Source organism: Erpetoichthys calabaricus, chromosome 15 (genome assembly GCF_900747795.2).
Source record: "Erpetoichthys calabaricus chromosome 15, fErpCal1.3, whole genome shotgun sequence".
Lineage (NCBI taxonomy): Eukaryota > Metazoa > Chordata > Cladistia > Polypteriformes > Polypteridae > Erpetoichthys > Erpetoichthys calabaricus.
In genome coordinates this window covers 63,894,104-63,914,194 of record NC_041408.2, presented here as the reverse complement: position 1 = coordinate 63,914,194, position 20,091 = coordinate 63,894,104, and the positions used below count along the sequence as shown (strand labels likewise).

The window sequence follows — 20,091 nt, the reverse complement described above, 5'->3', positions numbered from 1 at the left end:
GAAATTCACTACAAATTATTAATATTCATCCATTATTATTATTATTATTATTGTTGTTGTTGTTGTTGTTGTTATTGTTATTATTATGTCTGCATTTTCAAACATAAAATACCTGCGAATAAAAGTTTTGTCATGTGCCAATATTTTCCAACAAAGTGCAACGTAGCTTATTTACTACTCGATCTTAGAAATATACGAGACAAATATTTTTGATTTTCATGTCATGTTTTTCCACCTTATGCGCTTATTTTACCTGTATTGACAACGTCAATCAAATTTAATGTCAGCAGTTGTTTACACTCAGGAGACATATAGGAAGTTAGACAATTCAGCCTTATAAAAATGAAAATGAAACCCCAAGAGCTGATATAACAGTAGCGTTTTCACGTACCTATCATTCCAAGAAGATTTGTTCTTTAATAAAGCGAACAAGGTGTACGTTGCACTTTACAGTTAATGCTGGGTTCAACGTAAAGATTTGCAAGCCATGACGTTTGAACATAGGAATATCCACGTGAGCGTACGCATTCTGGGAGCGATGGTTTCTGGGAAGTGAAGTTTTTATTATTAATGCATTTGCTCTGCGTTTGAAAACTGCCTTAGGTAAAGGTTTATTGCAATAATTGGGTTTAGGAAATGAGTGAATATATGTTGAGCGGGAGGGAGTACTATAAAAAATATGCACTAGGAATAGTAGCCACGCATCTGGAAACGGCATGAAACCATGACATAAAAGCTAGAAAAAAAGAACACTAAAAATAATTTGCTAATTAATATTAGGACAAAAGTGAAAAAATTAACATGTTAAATTAAGAGAAATGACCATTACAGAATGAAACAAACAGCAGGTACTGGGTTGTAGCTGAATGAAGACATTGATTAGGCTTCATTCATAAAAGAGCATTGTCAATAGCAGACAGCATGTGGTTGAATAAGTGTTAGTAGACAGCAATGCAGAAATGATCTGCAAAGTCAGTTTCCAAAGGTTTTGAAAAGGTTTATAAGGGGGCAAATTTTTAAGACAAATGGATTGTTTTTTTTTGGTGATGACTGTCATTAAATCTTCGTTGTGATCATATACAGTAAATGTGACCCAGATGAGCAAGTGACACTTACATTTGATACTTAACTTACAAATGAAGCCAAAAGGTATTCTAGACCCATTTCAAAATAAACTTAATTAAAAGTTTGCTGTACTTGTAGATAGGTCTGTGAGATTGTAGTGGAATAGTTTTATCCAGCTATTCATACCAAACTGATTCCGATTTCCACCATAAAATTATGTTTATGTTCTGTGACAACCTTCATTGCTGGATGGGATGTGAACATTGAGTCAGCCATTACAAAACAATAAATGTATTCTTCTTCAGCCATTCTCATGTCGACTTGCTTGAATGTTTCTTATCTGGTTTTCATGACCAGTTTTAGTTCCATTTCAGCAAACTGATAAATGGCCTGCTTTTTCCTAGTAATAGTTAATAAATAAAGATGAATGTACGTTTGCGTGTCTAAATGTTTGTTCAGTATGCAAGCCCACACTGTCATTGTCAGTCAGTCATTGTCTAACCCGCTATATCCTAACACAGGGTCACGGGGGTCTGCTAGAGCCAATCCCAGCCAGCACAGGGCGCAAGGCAGGAACAAACCCTGGGCAGGACACACACACACACACACACACACACATTAAGCACACACTAGGGACAATTTAGGATCGCCAATGCACCTAACCTGCATGTCTTTGGACTGTGGGAGGAAACCGGAGCACGCGGAGGAAACCCACACAGACACAGGAAGAACATGCAAACTCCACGCACCGTGCCACCCTACTGTTGAATCTATCTCTGCCAAATTTTGTGCAAATTACACATTTGAACGTGAACTTTATTGTCAAGCAAAATAGTTGTTAGGAATTTCTCTTAGTATTACATCCATACACATCAAAGGTACATACAATTAAACAACACAATGTACAATACATGGCGCCATCACAACATTATATACAGTGGTAGTGAAAAATTATTACACAAATGACAAATATATACAATTGCACCCCTGCCCAGTAATATATCAAGTAAGACCTTATACAATGCACATAATAAACATAATTTAGATTGGATTGAGAAGTTTAGAATTCAGGAAAAGACACAGATGAATCAGTGATTGCGTTTAACCATAATGACTGCAGAAGAAAAGAAACTGTTTTTATATTTAGTAGTTCTTGTCTTTGGTGACTGGTAACATTTCCTTAATGGTAGTAACTGAAAGAGATGGTTGCCCAGATAAGTGTAGTGTTTGATTATATTTCTAGCATGATGTATGACCCATGATGTATAAAAGACAACAATGGAGTCCAGTTTCAGGCCTACAGTCTTTTCTGCAGTCCCAATAACATGCTGCAGTTCGTGTTTGGAGAGAGCAGTTGCATTGCCATACTGGGACTGTTATGGGGAAAGTGAGGATGTTTTCCATAACAGCTCTATTAATCAGTGCAGGCACTACTTGGGACAGGTTAAATTTTTTAAGCTGACAGAGAAATAACATCCAATGCTGAGTATTTTTGATAAGAAGAGTTATGTTTTCATCCCAGTTCAGACTGTAAGTGATAATTGTGCCAAGAAATTTAACCGACCCCACCATGTTCACACTGACATCACTTAATAACTACGGGTGTAGGAGATGAGGAGTGTCTCCAAAAATCCACAATCACTTCCACTGTTTCAAGGAATATTTGTATAGTGGAAGACCATAGAGTATGTTTTGGACCAAATTTTTTCCCCTTGGGAAAATTTATTTAGTTACTACACTGGTATGTTATTAGGGAAGTTTCCCTTAGCACAGGCATGCAGAGTTACTCACCACAATGGGTTTAATCAGTGAAATTTTGCTTTGTTGCCATAATGTTTTCCCCTGAGGAGTTTATTCAGTGACAGTGCCTGCAATTTATTTCCCAAACAATGAGAGGTACCGCTAATCTTTGATAAAATAAGAGTTGATTTTATTGATAACAAACCATCGTGATTCTAAAGAATCAAAGCTGCCCAAAACCATGACACTACAGCCACACAATTTAACAGGTGCAATGAGGTTCTACATCAGGAGTATGTCATTTAGTGTTTGGCAAACATAATTGGATAACATTTAGTTCTTCACCTTCTGAACTGACATTTTCATTTTAAGGCTGAGAAGAGACTAAGCCTATCCATTCAGCACGGTGCTCAAGACAAGGACCAGTATGTCAGCCTATCACAAGACACACTTATAAGTATCCACAGTTATACTTCTTTAATATTTTCAGTTAATCTATAACTTACACATCTAAGTGATGTGAAATGTTACTGGAGGGCCTACAGACAATCTACCAGGATCTGGTGAAATCTATTTATACCATCCAGACTATGGCTGGCCTGGGAAGAGAACCTATATGTCCCCGGAGTTGTAAGGCAGCAAAGCTGGCCATTGTTCCAGGTTCTTGCCATTAACAGGGCACATGTAGCTCAAAACTCTTCAAACCTGACACCTCTGCCAACAAACCTTTCCTTAAAAAAAAACTTCAGGCGTGTTTTTACAAATTTGAGACAGACAGTAATATTCTTGGCGAGCTATAGTTTCCATCTCACTCCATTATTATACCAGTAGCACAGCTCTTAGTGAACAAACATTTTATTTCATGGCTCCTACTCTTTTTATTTTTTGTGAGTCTTGTAACTTGTACAAGATTTTCTTTGTCATTTAACAGACTTTGTCCGTCTCTATAAAATACACATATCCCCCTTTTTAAAAGGAAATCATATCAATTTTACATTTGTAAATTTAGTTATATGTAAAAATTCAACGAGTAAAAAAATAGAAAATAAACACAATTGTGCACTGTAAAAACAAAAATCATGAAAATATGATAAAAAGTATGGTGCCAACCCAAAATCTTAAAATGAAAATAATCTCTATATATAATCTTCATTTGGATCTTGATCTTTGTTTGTCCGCGAATGAATTAGAAGAAGAAGCACTAGATGGCAGTAGAGAGACAGCTAAAACATAGGCATTGCATTAAGAATCTCCTCCAGGCTTATACTACTGAAGACTGTAGTACTCCAGTCACACCTCAAAACACAGACATTCAAACTAAACAAATTGTTGTGCTTTAAATTAACTAATCTTTATATATAATCTTCATTTGGATCTTGATCTTTGTTTGTCCGCGAATTCCATGCATGCGTAGACCACCTTCCAGTTTAGTATGTTGTTGTTACTCACGGATGTCAACAATGTGCCGGAATAACGAAAGGGGTGGTGGACAGTGTTACGCTGGTTAGCTCCTGAGGCCTGGTTAGAGAATGAGATTGCCGAAGATAAAAGGTACGTGCCTACGTAACATATGAATGAAAGAAAGACAGTGGGTAAAATGAATGACAACGTAACAGCACGTTCCGGAAATTATTATTGTTACGTTGTAGCTGGCGAGTGCTGCGCGTCCCACAGTTGTACCGTTGCTTGCTCACATGTCAGTGAAGTGATCCCTATTTATGCTTTAAAGAGCCTGGATACCTATGTGTCCCCCTTTTATAACCATTGCTCCGTGTATATTGCCTTACTCTTTGGATTGCCACAAAGCAACCTGCGAGATTAGAGAAAGGTTGAGAAGAGATCGTGAGAGGAAACGACAGCATTGTGAAAACGAGACGGACTGTGAACGGAGAGAAGCAGAAATGCTCCTACACCACCACATAATTACTATTCGGACAGTGATTCCGAGAAGGCCGTTCCTATCGAATCAATGTCCAAGAGTTTTCTTTTGTAATTTTGTTTCCCTTATAAAAAATCATAATGCTGTGAAACGAAGGGCCCAGTTCACAACTGGCAGCCACGTTTAAACAGGGAGCCCTTCACAGACAACTTTAACACGCGCAACGTAGTTGGGCGCACATGGCTAGTTTCCTATATTTAATTAAAGTAAAATATCCCTAAAACCACAGTAACTTCTATTACATCGTTATGTGGCAAAATACTTAATTCACAGATACTCCTTGTATTCTAGCATGTGGGCCCTCAGATTATACAATACATGTACATGGCCATGATGAACAGTTTTATCCATTCAAAAAAATAAACAAAAATACAGTAAACATGATGGCCACCGGCTTCTCAAAATGTCAACCAAGAAAGTGCTGTGTTCCTGACTCTTAAAACTCTTAAAAAGGTGTGACTGGATGTGTTAGTTGGGTAGCTGAGACACGGACAATATGATTTGCTTTGTAAAGAGAACGTACAAAGTCTATGTAATTTATTGTTGTGTTTGTTTAGTTTGTGTTCTTCCAATAAAAGTTTCCTGAGATGCTTTTATCACTGGAAAATTTTATTGCTACGGTATATAATATTTAGATTTTCTGAAACAAAAAATGTACAAATGTACATGACCACAGCAATACCTAATGTACAATGTACTGCGATCGATGCACAATGAATCGGGAGATCAGAAAATAGGCCCATGAGACTGCTCACAGTACAGAATAGCCAACTGAAACTTCTGACATGAGAGAAATTCTATCAATCGTATGACAGCCTGATCCTGTAAGCGCATCTCAATCCATCACATACTGCATGTGAAACAATTGCTGTTGACGCTGAAATTCGAGCCGACTACAAAAATCAGTCGGCAATAGCAAATCGGGCATAAAGCCTTGCCAGAATTGCACAGTATATGCGAATTCCAAAGAAGACTCGGATGTTTTGCTTTTCATTGCCTAGTGTGATGTGTTACATTTGACATAACCTATGAAGCGAGATTCGAGCAGCCGGACAGTGGCGGAATGATGCACTTGGCTAACTAAGCAGTGCACTATATTTACTGTGTACGCCACATGTGACGATAAATCTGAGATAAACTGGTCGCACTACATTGTGTTGTATCAGTCATATCCTTAATGCATTTTTGAAAAAAAAGCCAACATTGTAGTCCACCTTCATATCATCATTAAGTTCACACTACCAATCAACATTCGGCGTTAATCTCTTTATGTTAGGTAGAATGCCCAGAGGGGACTGGGTGGTCTCGTAGCCTGGAACCCCTACAGATTTTATTTTTTTCTCCAGCTTTCTGGAGTTTTTTTTTTTTTTTTTTCTGTCCACCCTGGCCATTGGACCTTACTCCTTTTCTATGTTAACTAATGTTGCCTTATTTTAATTTCTTATTTTGTCTTTTCTTTTTCTTTTCTTCATTATGTAAAGCACTTTGAGCTACTTTTTGTATGAAAATGTGCTATATAAATAAATGTTGTTGTTGTTGTTGCTTTTGAAGTAAACAAGGAAATTAAAAAATTAAAAAAAACAGAAGAAGCCACGTGGCCTCAGACTGGGGTGACGGATCACCTTTCAGCACTGCAATGACCGGAAGCATAAAGCCAAAATAACGTCCAGATTTAAACTGTATAGAACATTTGTGGTAATGGAGGTTGAGATGATCTGCCAGGAAGAATGTGATAATCTGCCAAAATCAAGGTGTGCAAATCTTAAAGAGACTTACCCAAGTACAGCATACTCAAACCTGTAATTGCTGCCCAAGGGAGTTCTACAAAGTATTGAATTAAGGGTGTGAATATTTATTTGAATAAGAGATCTCTGTGTTTGACATTTAGAAAATTTGCACACCTTTCTGAAAACAGTTCATAATTATGGTCTGGGTATATGTTGATGGGCAAAAATGGCAAATTTTCAATTTCAAATTAAATCTGCAACACAATGAATTCGGCAGAAAGTGAAGAGGTCGGAATACTTTCTGAATTCACTGTATATGCTAAAAATGCCCACTGTTCTTTACTATTGCAAAAATGTGTGTGTTTTGTACATACTGTGTGTAAATTCTCCATGAAACCCTCTGAACATTATAGTGACATATTTATTTTGGAATAGCTGAAAATGTAATTTAAAGATTAACACAGTTTTGCTGCCTCAGTTTCATTAATCCAATATAATGATGTATGCCCATTGTTCACCACCTAATTCAGCACTGATTATCATTATATGTCAGTTTAGACTGGATATGAAAAATTGCTAGAAAGATGTCCCAGTGCACACTCTACATGTGTGCTTTACCACACTGACTAACTCACCTGTCATTTTAATTAAAATGTTGTTTTTGTACAGTATATCTCAGGACCCAAAACTGAATTAAGAAGGTTAGATGATGGATAGATTTTAGCATTTTATTTATAAAAAAAATACATACTGGGTTATTTTAAACTGCACATTTTCATTACACTTCCAAGGAGATTTTAAATCTGCTTATTGTCAAAGCCATGGTCATAGGAACTGAAGCCTATCTCTGCAAAATGAAGTGCAAAGCAAGATACGTTAGTGGACAAGACAATAGTCTATTGTAAACATATTCAGTCAAACTAGTAGACTATATAAGTAACCTAGAATGTGTTTTAAGTGTGTAAGAGGAAAATAAGAATACTGTTAAAAAAAATCATACAGACTAAACAAAAGCAAGTTACTGTAACTCCAAACAGGCAGCAGCAGAAACCTCTGTGGCCTGCTTGTTTTCATCATAATTAATTGCAGACTGACCCAAGTGTGGGTGTGTGCCCTGCAATCCAGGATTGCTTCACACTTTGCACGTTGCCCTGCCAGGAGAAGCTCCACTCCTCACTACCCTGAATTGGAATAAGTGGGTCTGAGAATGTATGCATGTACTGTGTGTGATAGGATGTGACCTTATCTATAAGAAGGTTCATGGAATTTCACCTCTGCTGGATATTCCACGGTCAACTGTAAGTTGTAACTGTAAGTATTATTGGAAAGTGGAAGCATTCAGGAACAACAGCAACTCAGCCATGAAGACCACAGACTAGAGAGCGTGGTCAACATCTGCTAAGGTGCATGATGCATAAAAGTCACCCACACTCTGCTGATTCCACAGCTGAAGAGTTGCAGATTTCCACTGGCATTAATGTAAACACAAAAACTTCATGGAATGGGTTTCCATGGCCAAGCAGCTGCATGCAAGCCTCACATCACCAAGTCCAATGCTAGGAGTCAGATGGAGTGGTGTAAAGCACACCTCCACTGGATTGTGGAGCAGTGGAAACGTGTTCTATGGAGTGACAAATCATGCATCTCTGTTTGGCAGTCTGGGTTTGGCAGATGCCAGAAGAACGTTACTTGCCTGACTGCATTGTGTCAACTGTGAAGTTTGGTGGAGGAGAGATAATGGTGTGGGGCTGTTTTTCAGGGTTTGGACTAGACTCCTTACTTCCAGTGCAGGGCAATCTTAATGCTTCTGCACACCAAGACATTTTGGACAACGCTATGCTCCCAACTTTGTGGAAACCATTTGAGGAAGGTGCTTTCTATTCCAGCATGACTGTGTCTCGTGGACAAAGCAAGGTTCATAAATACACAGTTGGATGATTTTGGTGTGGAAGAACTTGACTGGGCCACACAAAGCCCTGAACTTAACTGCTTCAACACCTTTGGGTTGAACTGGAAAGGAGATCGTGAGCAAGGCCTTCTTCGTCCAACATCAGTGCCTGACCTCATAAATGTTCTACAGAATGAATGTGCACAAATTCCCACAGAAACACTCCAAAATCTTGTGGAAAGCCTTCCAAGAAGAGTGGAAGCTGTTATAGCTGCAAAGGGGGACCCAACCTCATATTAAAGTCTATGTATTTGAATGCAATGTAATTAAATCCCCTGTTGGTGTAATGGTCAGGTACCCCAATACTTTTGTCCATATTGTGCATGTATGTGACCAAAACAGAAGAAAAAATATTTAGTGTGTCTACATGCCTTTATCATCAGACTATTTTTCAACCACAGTTGACATTTATTTTCTATAGTTAGCATAGCTTTGAGCGCCGTGTTTGCTTTCCCTCTATTTCACATGGTTAGTGTCCCCTTTCATCATCATGATCAAAGTAAACTTGTTAATTATTTTTGAGATACCTGATGTTGCTGAAAAGAAAAATGAAGACAGAGTCATGGGCACGCTGCATTAACAGCTATTATGATTAGAAGAAATGATGTACCTGTGATTAGTAACTAGTACATAAATCTCTGTTCTACATCAGAGACTAATACTGTATTCATTCCACCTCCTCAAAAATCAACACTTTTCTGGAGAAGTTTAGTCCCCATGTGTAATGCAAAGTGGTGACAGGGACTCACATATGCTCTGCTAAAAGTTATCACCATTACAAGAAATTTTGAATATGTGTAAGCATATGCGTATTATCATGGTGTGGTTTAGTAACTTGGCTTGCCAGGATCATGGGATCCTCTAAAGGGCGTGGGGCTGACCTTCTACCTTCCATGGAGGACTGAATCCTTCATCTCTGATGCCAGCCATCAAGCTTATCCCATTTTCCCCTTCTGGTAAACGCTACTGGAGCCTCACCACAACCTTCCACCCACGTCCTCCTCAAGCCAGTTCACTGAATTCACAGTAACCTGATCCTACCTGCCCTGTATTTTACACCTCCTGCTAGTTTATGTGTTAATTCTGCTCTATGTTACAGGTGCTGCCATCTGCCTTTTTTGAACTAGTGTCAAACTGTGGAGCGTGTATGTCTGTACAGTTCTGTTTTGCACTATGTACATTAAGGTATTCTTCTGCTACTGCTATTTATTGTATCTATTTATTTATCATTTATTGCCGCAATGTAGTTCCCTGCACCCCTGATCCCCTCAAACTTTCCCCAACCCACCCATGCCTGCAACTGTGGCACAAAAATTTAACTAGAGCTTTTGCAGTGTCCAGTGTTTGAAAAAACTAATCTAGTCTAAAAGGAAGCTATAGTCAAGGAGTCTGTAATCTCTAATATGAGCCATCCTCCCCAAAATTCACACCTTTCACTGGAGTGGCGTTTACTGCCCATGTTTCACAACAGGAAAGGAAAAAATAGGTGGATGAAACCGGTGAAACTGGAAAATGTTGAGCTAGTCAGTGATATGTGAGTTAAAATGAGTGAGTTAGGTTGTTGAGACAGATTATGAGGACTACGTTGAGGCATTTAAGAATGCATCACGGCACTAAAAACAGCGTAGAGGCATCCTATGGGTAATTCTGTACCATATAGCGAGATGTTCTCATTTGTGACAATCCCGTTTTGGGAATCCGGTGTAACGGGATAGCGAGCAGTTATGTAAGCAGAAGAATAGCAAATAAGACTTTTTTGTAGTTAGTTTGGTTACGTCAGCGAGCAGTTCGGCCGTCAGTAGCTCGTGCAGTTCGGATGGAGGCGGCTTCCTCAGCTTAGCAGCTCTGCGTTTCGCTAGATAATGAAGACGGACGGGTCAAGGGAAGCTCGCGCATAAGCGACGAATTCAAAATGTGCTTCAATGAGGGCTTTTAACCGATCGCCATTTTATTTGTATGGATCGAAGGATACCTGCATTAAAAGCAAACACCAAAGATCTCTGTGATGAAAACGATGACGATCAGTCCCGTCGTGAGTACCAGCTATTTGTTTATCTATTGTCAAGAACTAATGGACTGAGCAGAGGGCTGGGGGCGCGCGTGCGCGCACACACAGACGGCGATCTGGGGTCCCGACGTCCTTTATAGGGCAGTTGGGTGCGATCACACTGTGAAGCTGCTATATCGGGAGCGCTTATTAGAAGCACAGAGAAGAGAAATGAGACGGGACTTCATGTGTTCCCCCTGCCTGTGACTCCATCTCCACCCCCCAGTTGCGGGAGCATATCCACATCTGCACGCCAGCAGTTAAGAAACGAGGCGGCGTGTGAGTGACTGCGGGTAATGTACCGTAGGCCTTGCAGCATATGCCAGGCACTAATCGGGCCCACATTTTTTAACAAGTTGCTTAAATAGTTTTTTTTTAGATTGGGTGCTGCGATGTATCTATCGGGATTAAACTCCGCCTTTTCACTTGTGTGCACGTCTGCATTTAATTACTCTGAGTGCCTTAGCAGCCATGCGGAGTGTGTGCATGGTGAAAGCACTTCTGAGGACTGATGTTTGGATTGACGAGGCGATATGTTAACAGAGTCTAGTTCGTTTTAATTCTTGAATGTTTTCATATTGTGGAGAAGCACACCTAATCACAACAGTTCAGTTCACGATAAGAGCGCATTTTCTTTCATTCGATTCATTTCTTGGAATCCATTGTTTAAGGTCCTGGTAACACTGGAATGAAAGAAAGTGTTCAATAATTGCTTACCTTTAAGGCCATATTCAACACCTTTTAGCTTTTTAGGTTTTGAAATTCTCCATGTATATTCCTTTGTTATGTACATTTATTACCAGTAGTGTGATCAATGGAGCATTAACAAACTCCTTTACAGGAAAATGTACGCGGAAGCTGCAGTTTTGTAGTCTAAATGTTGGACCGTAGAAACACAATGTAGAGAACTATAGTGGCCTTATCTGAGAGAGAATTTTTTTGCAGCACAGATTAACACCTTCTAGTTACTACTTTTTGTCTTCCTTAATTGCCATACTCGCATCTGACCAGAGGACAAGGACATGTTGTTACAGGAATAAAGTTTTCTTCAGGAAAATGTAAATGTGACAACACCACACAAAGTGAGTTTTGAATGTCAGTGCATTTGTCTATTGTCCCGAATCCTATAACTGCCCTCAGTGTAGATCCTGGGTTCTCAGCATCTACATAAAGTATACCTTGTGAATTTATTTTCTAACAAATCTAGCAAGGATATCTGCATTTGTCTTAGTTCTACTACACACGTCTGTACATTTTTATTCACTTTAAGTTTAACTTTATTTTTTATCTATATTATTTCTGTTAATAATGAGCAGATGAAGATTAAAAAAATGTAAACTACTGAGGGAGTACCCTTTTTTTATTATTCCTTTAAAGGCCATGTCACATTACGCGATTTTTCCAGTGATTTTCAGATGCAGTCTTCATTTTCATAATCTTAGCGAGTCGGAGGCAATCACTGGAGCATGAAACAGACGTGTAACGTGACATGCCCACTGACTCACTCCATCTAGTCTACAATTTACTACAACAAAACACAGAACGCAGAATTTCTTTTGTTGTATTTTGAAGTGTAGAATATACAGAACAGAAGGAGAAATTATTCATTATGCAAGGGGAAATCAACTAATTAAATGATGTGTGTAACCAACAACATAATTTTTCCGTTAACTAAGGAGCTGATTGGAATAAAAGTGTGCAGCTGCAGTGACCATACAAGTGGTGCCGACTTTGGAGTCAAAGCCAAGGGAGAGCTGCTCATCTCATGACAGATGAATGCAACCCAAGATATTAAATAGGTTTATTATTAATATTCTTTTGAGCATTGTAAAGCATCTGTTGATGCTGCAGTTATTAAAGACCTTCTAAAAGCCACTTATTCAGAACAGTGTAGCTGGAGCCCATCCCAACAAGCAGCAGGTACAAGGAAGGAACAATTCGTGGACAAATGTGGGAGAAAACCTGAGCACCCCCAAATGGGCATGGGCAGAACATGCAAGCTCTCATACAGAGAGAATCTGGGACTTGAACCCAAGTCTGTTTGTTGTGAGGCCACAGTGCTACCTCTACATCACAGTGCCACCCTTACATATAATATATAATTATTACAGTACAATAACAAAACAAATACATTCTGTGTATCTGTAAATGTTTTATTTGCCTCTAGCAGATTCAATCTCCTGTATGCGTTTTCCACTATAGCTTTGTCTAAAATGGTTTAGTGCATGTTTTACAGTGGAGTAACATTTGCAAAATGACTGCTTAAATGGCTCTACTCACAAATAAACACTTCAGAATCTCTTTAAAATGGATGCATTGTGTATAAATGAAAAAGTAACACCTTTAAGCAAACTTTATTATTTCCAAGCAACATAGTTGCTCAGAATTTATCTTGGTGTTACAGCCATAGGTTGAAAAGTAATAACGAGCAATTGACAGTACGGTTTACAGTATATAATTAGTATAATGTTCAGAAGGACTGCACTATCAGTGTGGATACAACACAAACATCCAGCATAGTCACTGCATAGTGAGGGTACACAAAAAAGTCAAGTAGTAAAAAATGACACCGCAAAAAGTTGTAGTGTAAAATTAGTTCTATGTTTGAAGCCCTTTGATTAGATGAAATGTTCTGTTGGGAATTCTTTACAGATAGTGTGATCCGTTTATATATGACAAAGCAGTTATCCAGTAGTGCATTGAGTTTGGGGATTACTTCTTTGGGGGGCGGGGGGCATTTTGTCTTTTTCAGCATATTCATTGTACACTACTATATTAAGATGTATAAAAAACAATATTTGTAAGTCCAACATGTAAATTGATTATGCATTAAAAAAACTGTTTGATCCTAAAGTTAATTTGAAGAAAAGGTACAGTACAATACAATACAATTTATTTTTGTATAGCCCAAAATCACACAAGAAGTGCCGCAATGGGCTTTAACAGGCCCTGCCTCTTGACAGCCCCCCAGCCTTGACTCTCTAAGAAGACAAGGAAAAACTCCCCAAAAAAAAACCCTTGTAGGGAAAAAATGGAAGAAACCTTGGGAAAGGCAGTTCAAAAAGAGACCCCTTTCCAGGTAGGTTGGGCGTGCACTGGGTGTCAAAAAGAAGGGGGTCAATACAATACAATACACAGTATATCCCAGTCTGATAGCAATTTCTCATTTGTAGTATGCAAACATACACTTTCATTTTCTTCCAAAAGATTACAACTATGAAGTGAGTATAAGCATGTTCATGTGTTTCCTATGATACATTGGCATCCAAAGTTGATTCCTGCCTTGGGCCCAATGCTATAGTAAAAACTGTGCCCTCCCATTATCCTGGATTGGCAAAAAGTACTTAAATAATAGATTGATATATTGCGATGTTAGCCACTTTCTATAATGATGCCACCTATAATTATTGAAACACAATTATTGTTGAGTATATATACACTTAGGTGCAAAAAGTTTGAGTATACCATCAAGGTGCACATACAGTATATGCAAGTATTCAAAAGCAAAACATAAAAGCAAGTAAAGTGAATGCAGTCAATGTCAAATTTTTAATTTCACATAGTGAAAACAGTGAATGAAGTTACATTTGACAATAATCCAGTAACTGTTGGCACTACTAAAAGTGTTTTTAGTATTTGGTATGTCGTCCTTTATTATTGAGTACAGCTTGGATCCGAGCAGGCATTGAATGACAGAGTTGACGACAGTAGTCTTCTATAGCTGATACCCTGCCAATGCAAGGCATGCCTTCACTGTCTTGTTTGTGTGACAGGGTGCCCCATCCTGCTGAAAATAAGTTGAACCTTGTATTGCCATAAAATTTGAGAGCTTGTCCTCCAGCACCTTCAAATAAACTGACCCTGTCATTGTGGTGTTTTTGGAATTATCCAGAGGCCTGAATGCTGAAATGGCACCCAAAACCATAATTTTTTCACACTGTTTGACAGCTGGCACCACATATTTTGCATTGCAACGTTGCCCATCTGGTCTCCACACATGCCCAATGTAATTCTTAAAGTGAGTGAAGGTTGCTTCATCTGTAAACATCACCTTTTCACATTTTGTGGCAGTCCATCCCTTATATTTTTTGCAAAACTTAATGCGATCTGCAAATTTTTTTTTTTGCAGATAAAGTTAGTTTTCTTGCAGGATGGCATGATTGTAGTCCTGAATCAAGTAGTCTGCAATGAATTGTCCACTTACTGATTGTTTTAAGATGATCTGGTAAGAGTGATCACAGCCGGCTTTCACTGATACGTGATGATGATTTAGTAATCATTACAATTTTCCTATCATCACACATGGGTGACCACTTCTGGTTCTGGAAATAAAGAACCGTGTCTCATGAATCTGTTCCAGGGTCATATGCACCACTCCCAGATAGACCTTTATTGATACTGCAATTCGATTGTGGGATTGTCCTTCGTTCTTAAGAGCAGCAACCTGCGCACACATTTCCAATGTTTATTTTCCACTAAAAACCACTTTAATCAAAAAAAATTTTTGGACAAAAATAAGCACATCCATTACTTAAAGCCATTACCAGTACTACAATGCACCTGTGGTACACAAATAACTTTAATTACTTCTTCCAACAAAGTACTAACAAAACATTCTACAAAAGTAATCATTATATACACACTCGAAATACCATATGTTCCAGTCTACCAGTTTGATTTTTTTAGTCAAAAATTAATTTAATGAGTTTTTTGGTAAACAGTATGATGTTTCTAACAGTAATTAATCAGAACAGCATAACAGAATTGAAACTAGCCCAAAATAGCCCAAATGAAATTGACATTTAATGTTATTATGTAACGAAAAGCGAATGTCAGCTGTGTGTTCACAGACATCCAGGTTTCTACTGTGCGAGTCTGCCGAAATTGTAAAACATCCCGTAGACTTGGTATTTACTTGTGTTTGATATACATATACAGTAGATTCTGTATTTGCAATAGTGATACTTGATTTTGGTACAGCAAAGATACAAATGAGACTTTCAGATTGTACAGTGCATACTGCAAACTGACAAAGGACAGAAGATGAACAAACATCGTCATATACAGGTACATACTTGAATAACAACTTTACATGTTGCAGAATATTCGGTGCTATGCAAAGTTCAGCTTCATATGGCAGTAGTAAAGAAGCTAAGGTTGAAGAAAACAGTCTTTTGAGAGAAAAGATATTAAACATTTTTGGAATTAACTGAAAGAATTATAAGCTAAATGATAGGGGTCTGAGGTAATTTTATTAGGAAGATTGAAGGTATAGCTTTTGTAGAGAGATGCATTGGAAGGGAGATCAGAGCCACATTTTTTGAACTTTAGACATAGTCCTTTCCAGTTTACCTTTTGAATAATTAGCCAAGCTCCCATCCCAAGCTGTGGAGGTTGTTTTTGTTTGTAAATGTTTTGTTTTTAAATGTAAAAATTTCTTTCATTTCTGCCTTGTGGGTGAATAAAATACATTGTGAAAGCTAGTTTTATAAGTTGTTTTGCTTTTAGAAACACATGAGTGGGAAAGCTGGTAGTGTTAATAGGTACTTAAGGTATTAAAGTCTGTTGTCTTCATAACCCATTTATTTCCCATTGAAGTTACTTACTGTGCCCTGATGGGGGCACAGCGGCCACCCAAACCGACACAGACATACACCAGGCACAAGTTTCAGCATCACACATGTATATTTACAGTGGGAATGCTTCCTAAACCAGTCCCATAAGCAGCATGGTGCAGTACAGAACACACAAGACTTTCTTTTCTTTTCTCTTCTTTCTTGGCCCTTTCTCTTCCTCTCTCTCTCTTCCTCTACCCCTCCTCCGGCAAGTGTTGTCCTCTCCCTTCTAGCTCTGTCTCCTGGAATGAAGGCAGGTGGCTCCTTTTAAGTGATCCCTGGAAGTACTTCTGGTGCCCCAAACGCCTGGCCCAGGAGCACTTCCGAGTAAGGCTGGAGCCCCAGTGAGTAGATCTCTTCAGTCCCTGCAGAACCCCTTGGCACTTAACAGGGCTGAGTTACAGAGCTCCTATTCCCATGAAGCCCTGTACCGCAACCAAGAAAGATAATGCCCCAAGCATATTCTATCCCCTGGTCCATCCACCAAGGAGGCATCTTGGCCAGGCAAGGGCCACAGCCATCCACCACACTAACATTGAGCAACATTAAACTGAAGACAAAACATACAAAATTAAAAAGAGGTTTTATATTTTAAATTAAAAGTACAGAAGAAAAAATAGTTTATTTGAATTAGTATATGTGAATTTAGAAATTTTAACACATTATATTGCAATTTACATTTAGTCCGAGTCGGTATATTTTTACCGACTTTGACACCAGTAACCCAATAATTACTTTCGACTCCACAGCCATGGATAAAAGTCCATTGTGCCTACTGATTTGTACTTATTTTAGAGGGGAATGTGGTCTGCTCAGTTAAATGTAAATAAAAGAGATACATTTAAAATGTGACTACAAGGATCCTGTTATCTGAGAAGCTGCCAGTTAGTATTTAACCACTAAGGACCTTATCGTTTATTTTCTTACATGCAAGTAGAGTATACTATAGCAGAAATTTACTGGTAAAGTGCTGGGTTAAAGATACGTAGAAGTCAGGTATCCGGAGTGACATAGCTTGACAAATTCTTAAGTCAGTGCTTTATATAATTCCTAGAAATTGTATTCATACACATCTTGCAGCCACTTTATAGGCCCCATCCTGATTAGCCAAAGTTTGTTTCAGCATTATACAAATCTGACCTGAACTACAATGGCGTTCTTTGAGAAAAACAGGCATTTTGGTTTTTTTTATGATTAAAATGCATCATTTATTAGCATTTAATAACTGAATGGTGTTCATATTATTTTGATTGTTTGTTAAAGTTTAATAAAACAGCCTGTCATTATTAGTGTTCAGCTCTGGGGTCAAGGCAGGAAACAGCACTGGTTAGAGAACCAGTCCATTGCAAGTCTACTGGTCGACACAATCACCCTCAAGTTCATGCAGGAGCCTATTTGCAATCTACAGTTAATCTGACATGTTGGATATTGGAAGAAAACTCAAGTTCCTGGATGAAGGCACACACAGACATGGAGAGAGCTTGAATGAATCAGGTCCTGTCTTACTCATTTTTCTTTATCGTCCTCCAAAATACAATGCATCCTTCTTATCTGATCTGACTGAACTACTAACCCACTTAAGTTCCTTTTCCTAGAGAATCATTCTTCTTGGTGATTTCAACATCCATATTGACATCTCCACATCTAAACTGAGAAATGAATTCCTATCCTTACTGAACTGTTTTGACTTGACACAACATGTTGATTTTCCCACCCACTCTGGTGGTCATATATTGGATCTGATCTGGACTATCTGTTGCCAACACTTACAGCACTGATTTGGGACTCTCTGACCATAAAGCAGTACTTTTCACTGTTCACACTTTTCACATTACCTCTCCCTGCTCTTACCTGTAAACAACAAATTTCTTACAGAATCCTTAAAAATATCTGTCCCTCTATCCTTTCTGGATCCATTTCTGATCTTTTACTGTCTGCACATATTCCATCAACACTAGATAGTCTTGTTGGCCACTATAACACAGCCCTTCATTCAGCATTAGATAAAACAGCTCCTTTAAAACATAAGGAGGTTTCCTTTAAGCATTCAGCTCCTTGGTATAATTTAGAATTGCGATCTATGAAAGCAGCTGGCTGACGCCTAGAGAGAATGTCACGTAAGACTGGCCTCACCGTGCACATCCAGGCTTTCTCTGACCACCAAAGAGCTTACAGAGAAGCACTAACTTCTGCCAAGAACACCCATTATGGCAGAATAATAGAAAGTGGCCATGATAACCCAAGGGTTTTGTTCTTTGTAGTTAATAAACTACTCCAACCTGCATCTGGCCCAACTACCTCTTCTACTGAAGTCTGTGAGAAATTCCTGCACTTTTTCAATAACAAAATTAAAGATCTAAATAATTCAACTAACATAAATACATCATCTGTTTATATCTTTCCCTGTTTTCCCACTCCATCCAGCTCCTTCTCACCAGTCACATCTGCTTTTGTTAATGACCTGCTTTGTAAGATGAGGCCGACTACTTGTGTACTGGACCCCATCCCAAGCACACTACTTAAATCCTGTCTTCCTGCCATAATCCCGACTATTACAACAATAATAAACTCATCCCTTGACACTGGCTTTGTGCCGCTCACTTTTAAAATCACTTCTGTAACTCCAATGTTAAAAAAGTCTGGTCTTGATGTAAATCGACAATCTTAACCATTTTCGGCCTATTTCCCACTTACCTTTTCTGTCAAAAGTTCTTGAGCGTATTGTAGCTTCCCAACTCACCAACTACTTAACTTCTAATAATTTGATGGACCCCTTTCAGTCTGGTTTCAGAGCACAGCACAGCTGTGGGTAACCAATGATTTGCTTATGGCAGCAGACTCTGGACAAACCAGCATATTAATTCTGTTAGACCTCAGTGCAGCATTTGACACGGTCAGACATGACATTCTACTGTCCAGAATGGAGAACATGCTGGGTATTTCTGGCATTGCCCTCCAGTGGTTCAAGTCCTATCTGTCTCATAGGCAAGAGTTTGTTCATCTTGGCAACAGCAGATCCAGCTCAGTGCCAGTCACACAAGGAGTTCCTCAGAGCTCTGTCCTCGGTCCTCTGCTTTTCTGTATTTATATGCTTCCCCTTGGCCATATTATCCATAGTTATGGATTGGGTTATCATTTTTATGCAGATGATACCCAGCTCTACTTCAATGTTAAAAGTGGAACTTCATCAGAGCTTTCTCAGCTCACAACCTGCCTTAGTGAAATTAAAACCTGGATGGAGCAGAACTCTTTAAAATTAAATTGCAATAAAACTGAACTCCTGCAAATTGGGACTAAAATGCAACTTAATAAAATGAGCTCCTTCCCAGTCCATCTTGGCAGTGATCTCATCAGACCTGCCTCTACTGTAAAAAATCTTGGTGTCATTTTTGATTCCTCCCTCACTTATTCCACCCACATAAATCACATTAAGAAACTTTCTTACTTTCACCTCCGTAACATATCCCGTGATCGCTCCTTCCTCTCCTTTTCTAATGCTGAGAAACTTGTTTTATCACATCCTGCATCGATTATTGTAATTCCCTACTGGCAGGTGCCCCTTCTAATCTTATATCACAGCTCCAGCTTATTCAAAACTCAGCTGCAAGAGTCCTTACTCGGACCAGCAGCAGCGAGAACATAACACCCATCCTGCTTCACCTTCACTGGCTCCCTGTGTCCTACAGAATTGAATATAAAATCCTACTAATAACCTACAAAGCCTTAAATAACCTCGCGCCAAACTACATCAGTGACCTTCTCCATTACTGTGTGCCTGTCCGCCCACTAAGGTCTTCTGATTCAGGCAATCTTGTTGTGCCCCACACTAATCTACACTCCGTGGGTGATGGGGCCTTCAGCTGTATAGCACCCAGACTCTGGAATGACCTACCGAAATTAATCAGGTCAGCTGACTCCATGAATTCTTTTAAAAAACAACTCAAAACTCATCTGTTCAGGAAGGCTTTTAGCTCTACTTGACTTTATTACCCTTCTCTCAGTTTACTTTA

General features: G+C 38.8%; 2 protein-coding genes across 7 annotated transcripts in view; one reads left to right on the top strand and one right to left on the bottom strand.

The window, feature by feature from the left end:
• prkn (parkin RBR E3 ubiquitin protein ligase) overlaps window positions 1-525 on the bottom strand; it is a 1,136,346-nt gene extending 1,135,821 nt beyond the window's left edge. Inside the window, exon 1 of the mRNA XM_028821112.2 lies at window positions 392-525. Coding sequence (XP_028676945.1) covers window positions 392-398 — 7 coding nt within the window. The 5' untranslated portion in view covers window positions 399-525. The remainder of the gene's footprint in view (window positions 1-391) is intronic.
• Window positions 526-10,070: 9,545 nt separating this feature from the next.
• LOC114665880 (uncharacterized) overlaps window positions 10,071-20,091 on the top strand; it is a 134,425-nt gene continuing 124,404 nt past the window's right edge. Inside the window, exon 1 of one of the 6 annotated variants that reach the window (XM_051919537.1) lies at window positions 10,071-10,451. In XM_051919537.1, the coding sequence (XP_051775497.1) occupies window positions 10,376-10,451 (76 nt within the window). In that variant the 5' untranslated portion in view covers window positions 10,071-10,375. Of the gene's footprint in view, window positions 10,452-10,522; window positions 10,760-20,091 lie in introns of those variants that run through there. The other 5 variants (XM_028820529.2, XM_028820530.2, XM_051919536.1 and 2 more) reach the window with 5 other exon arrangements.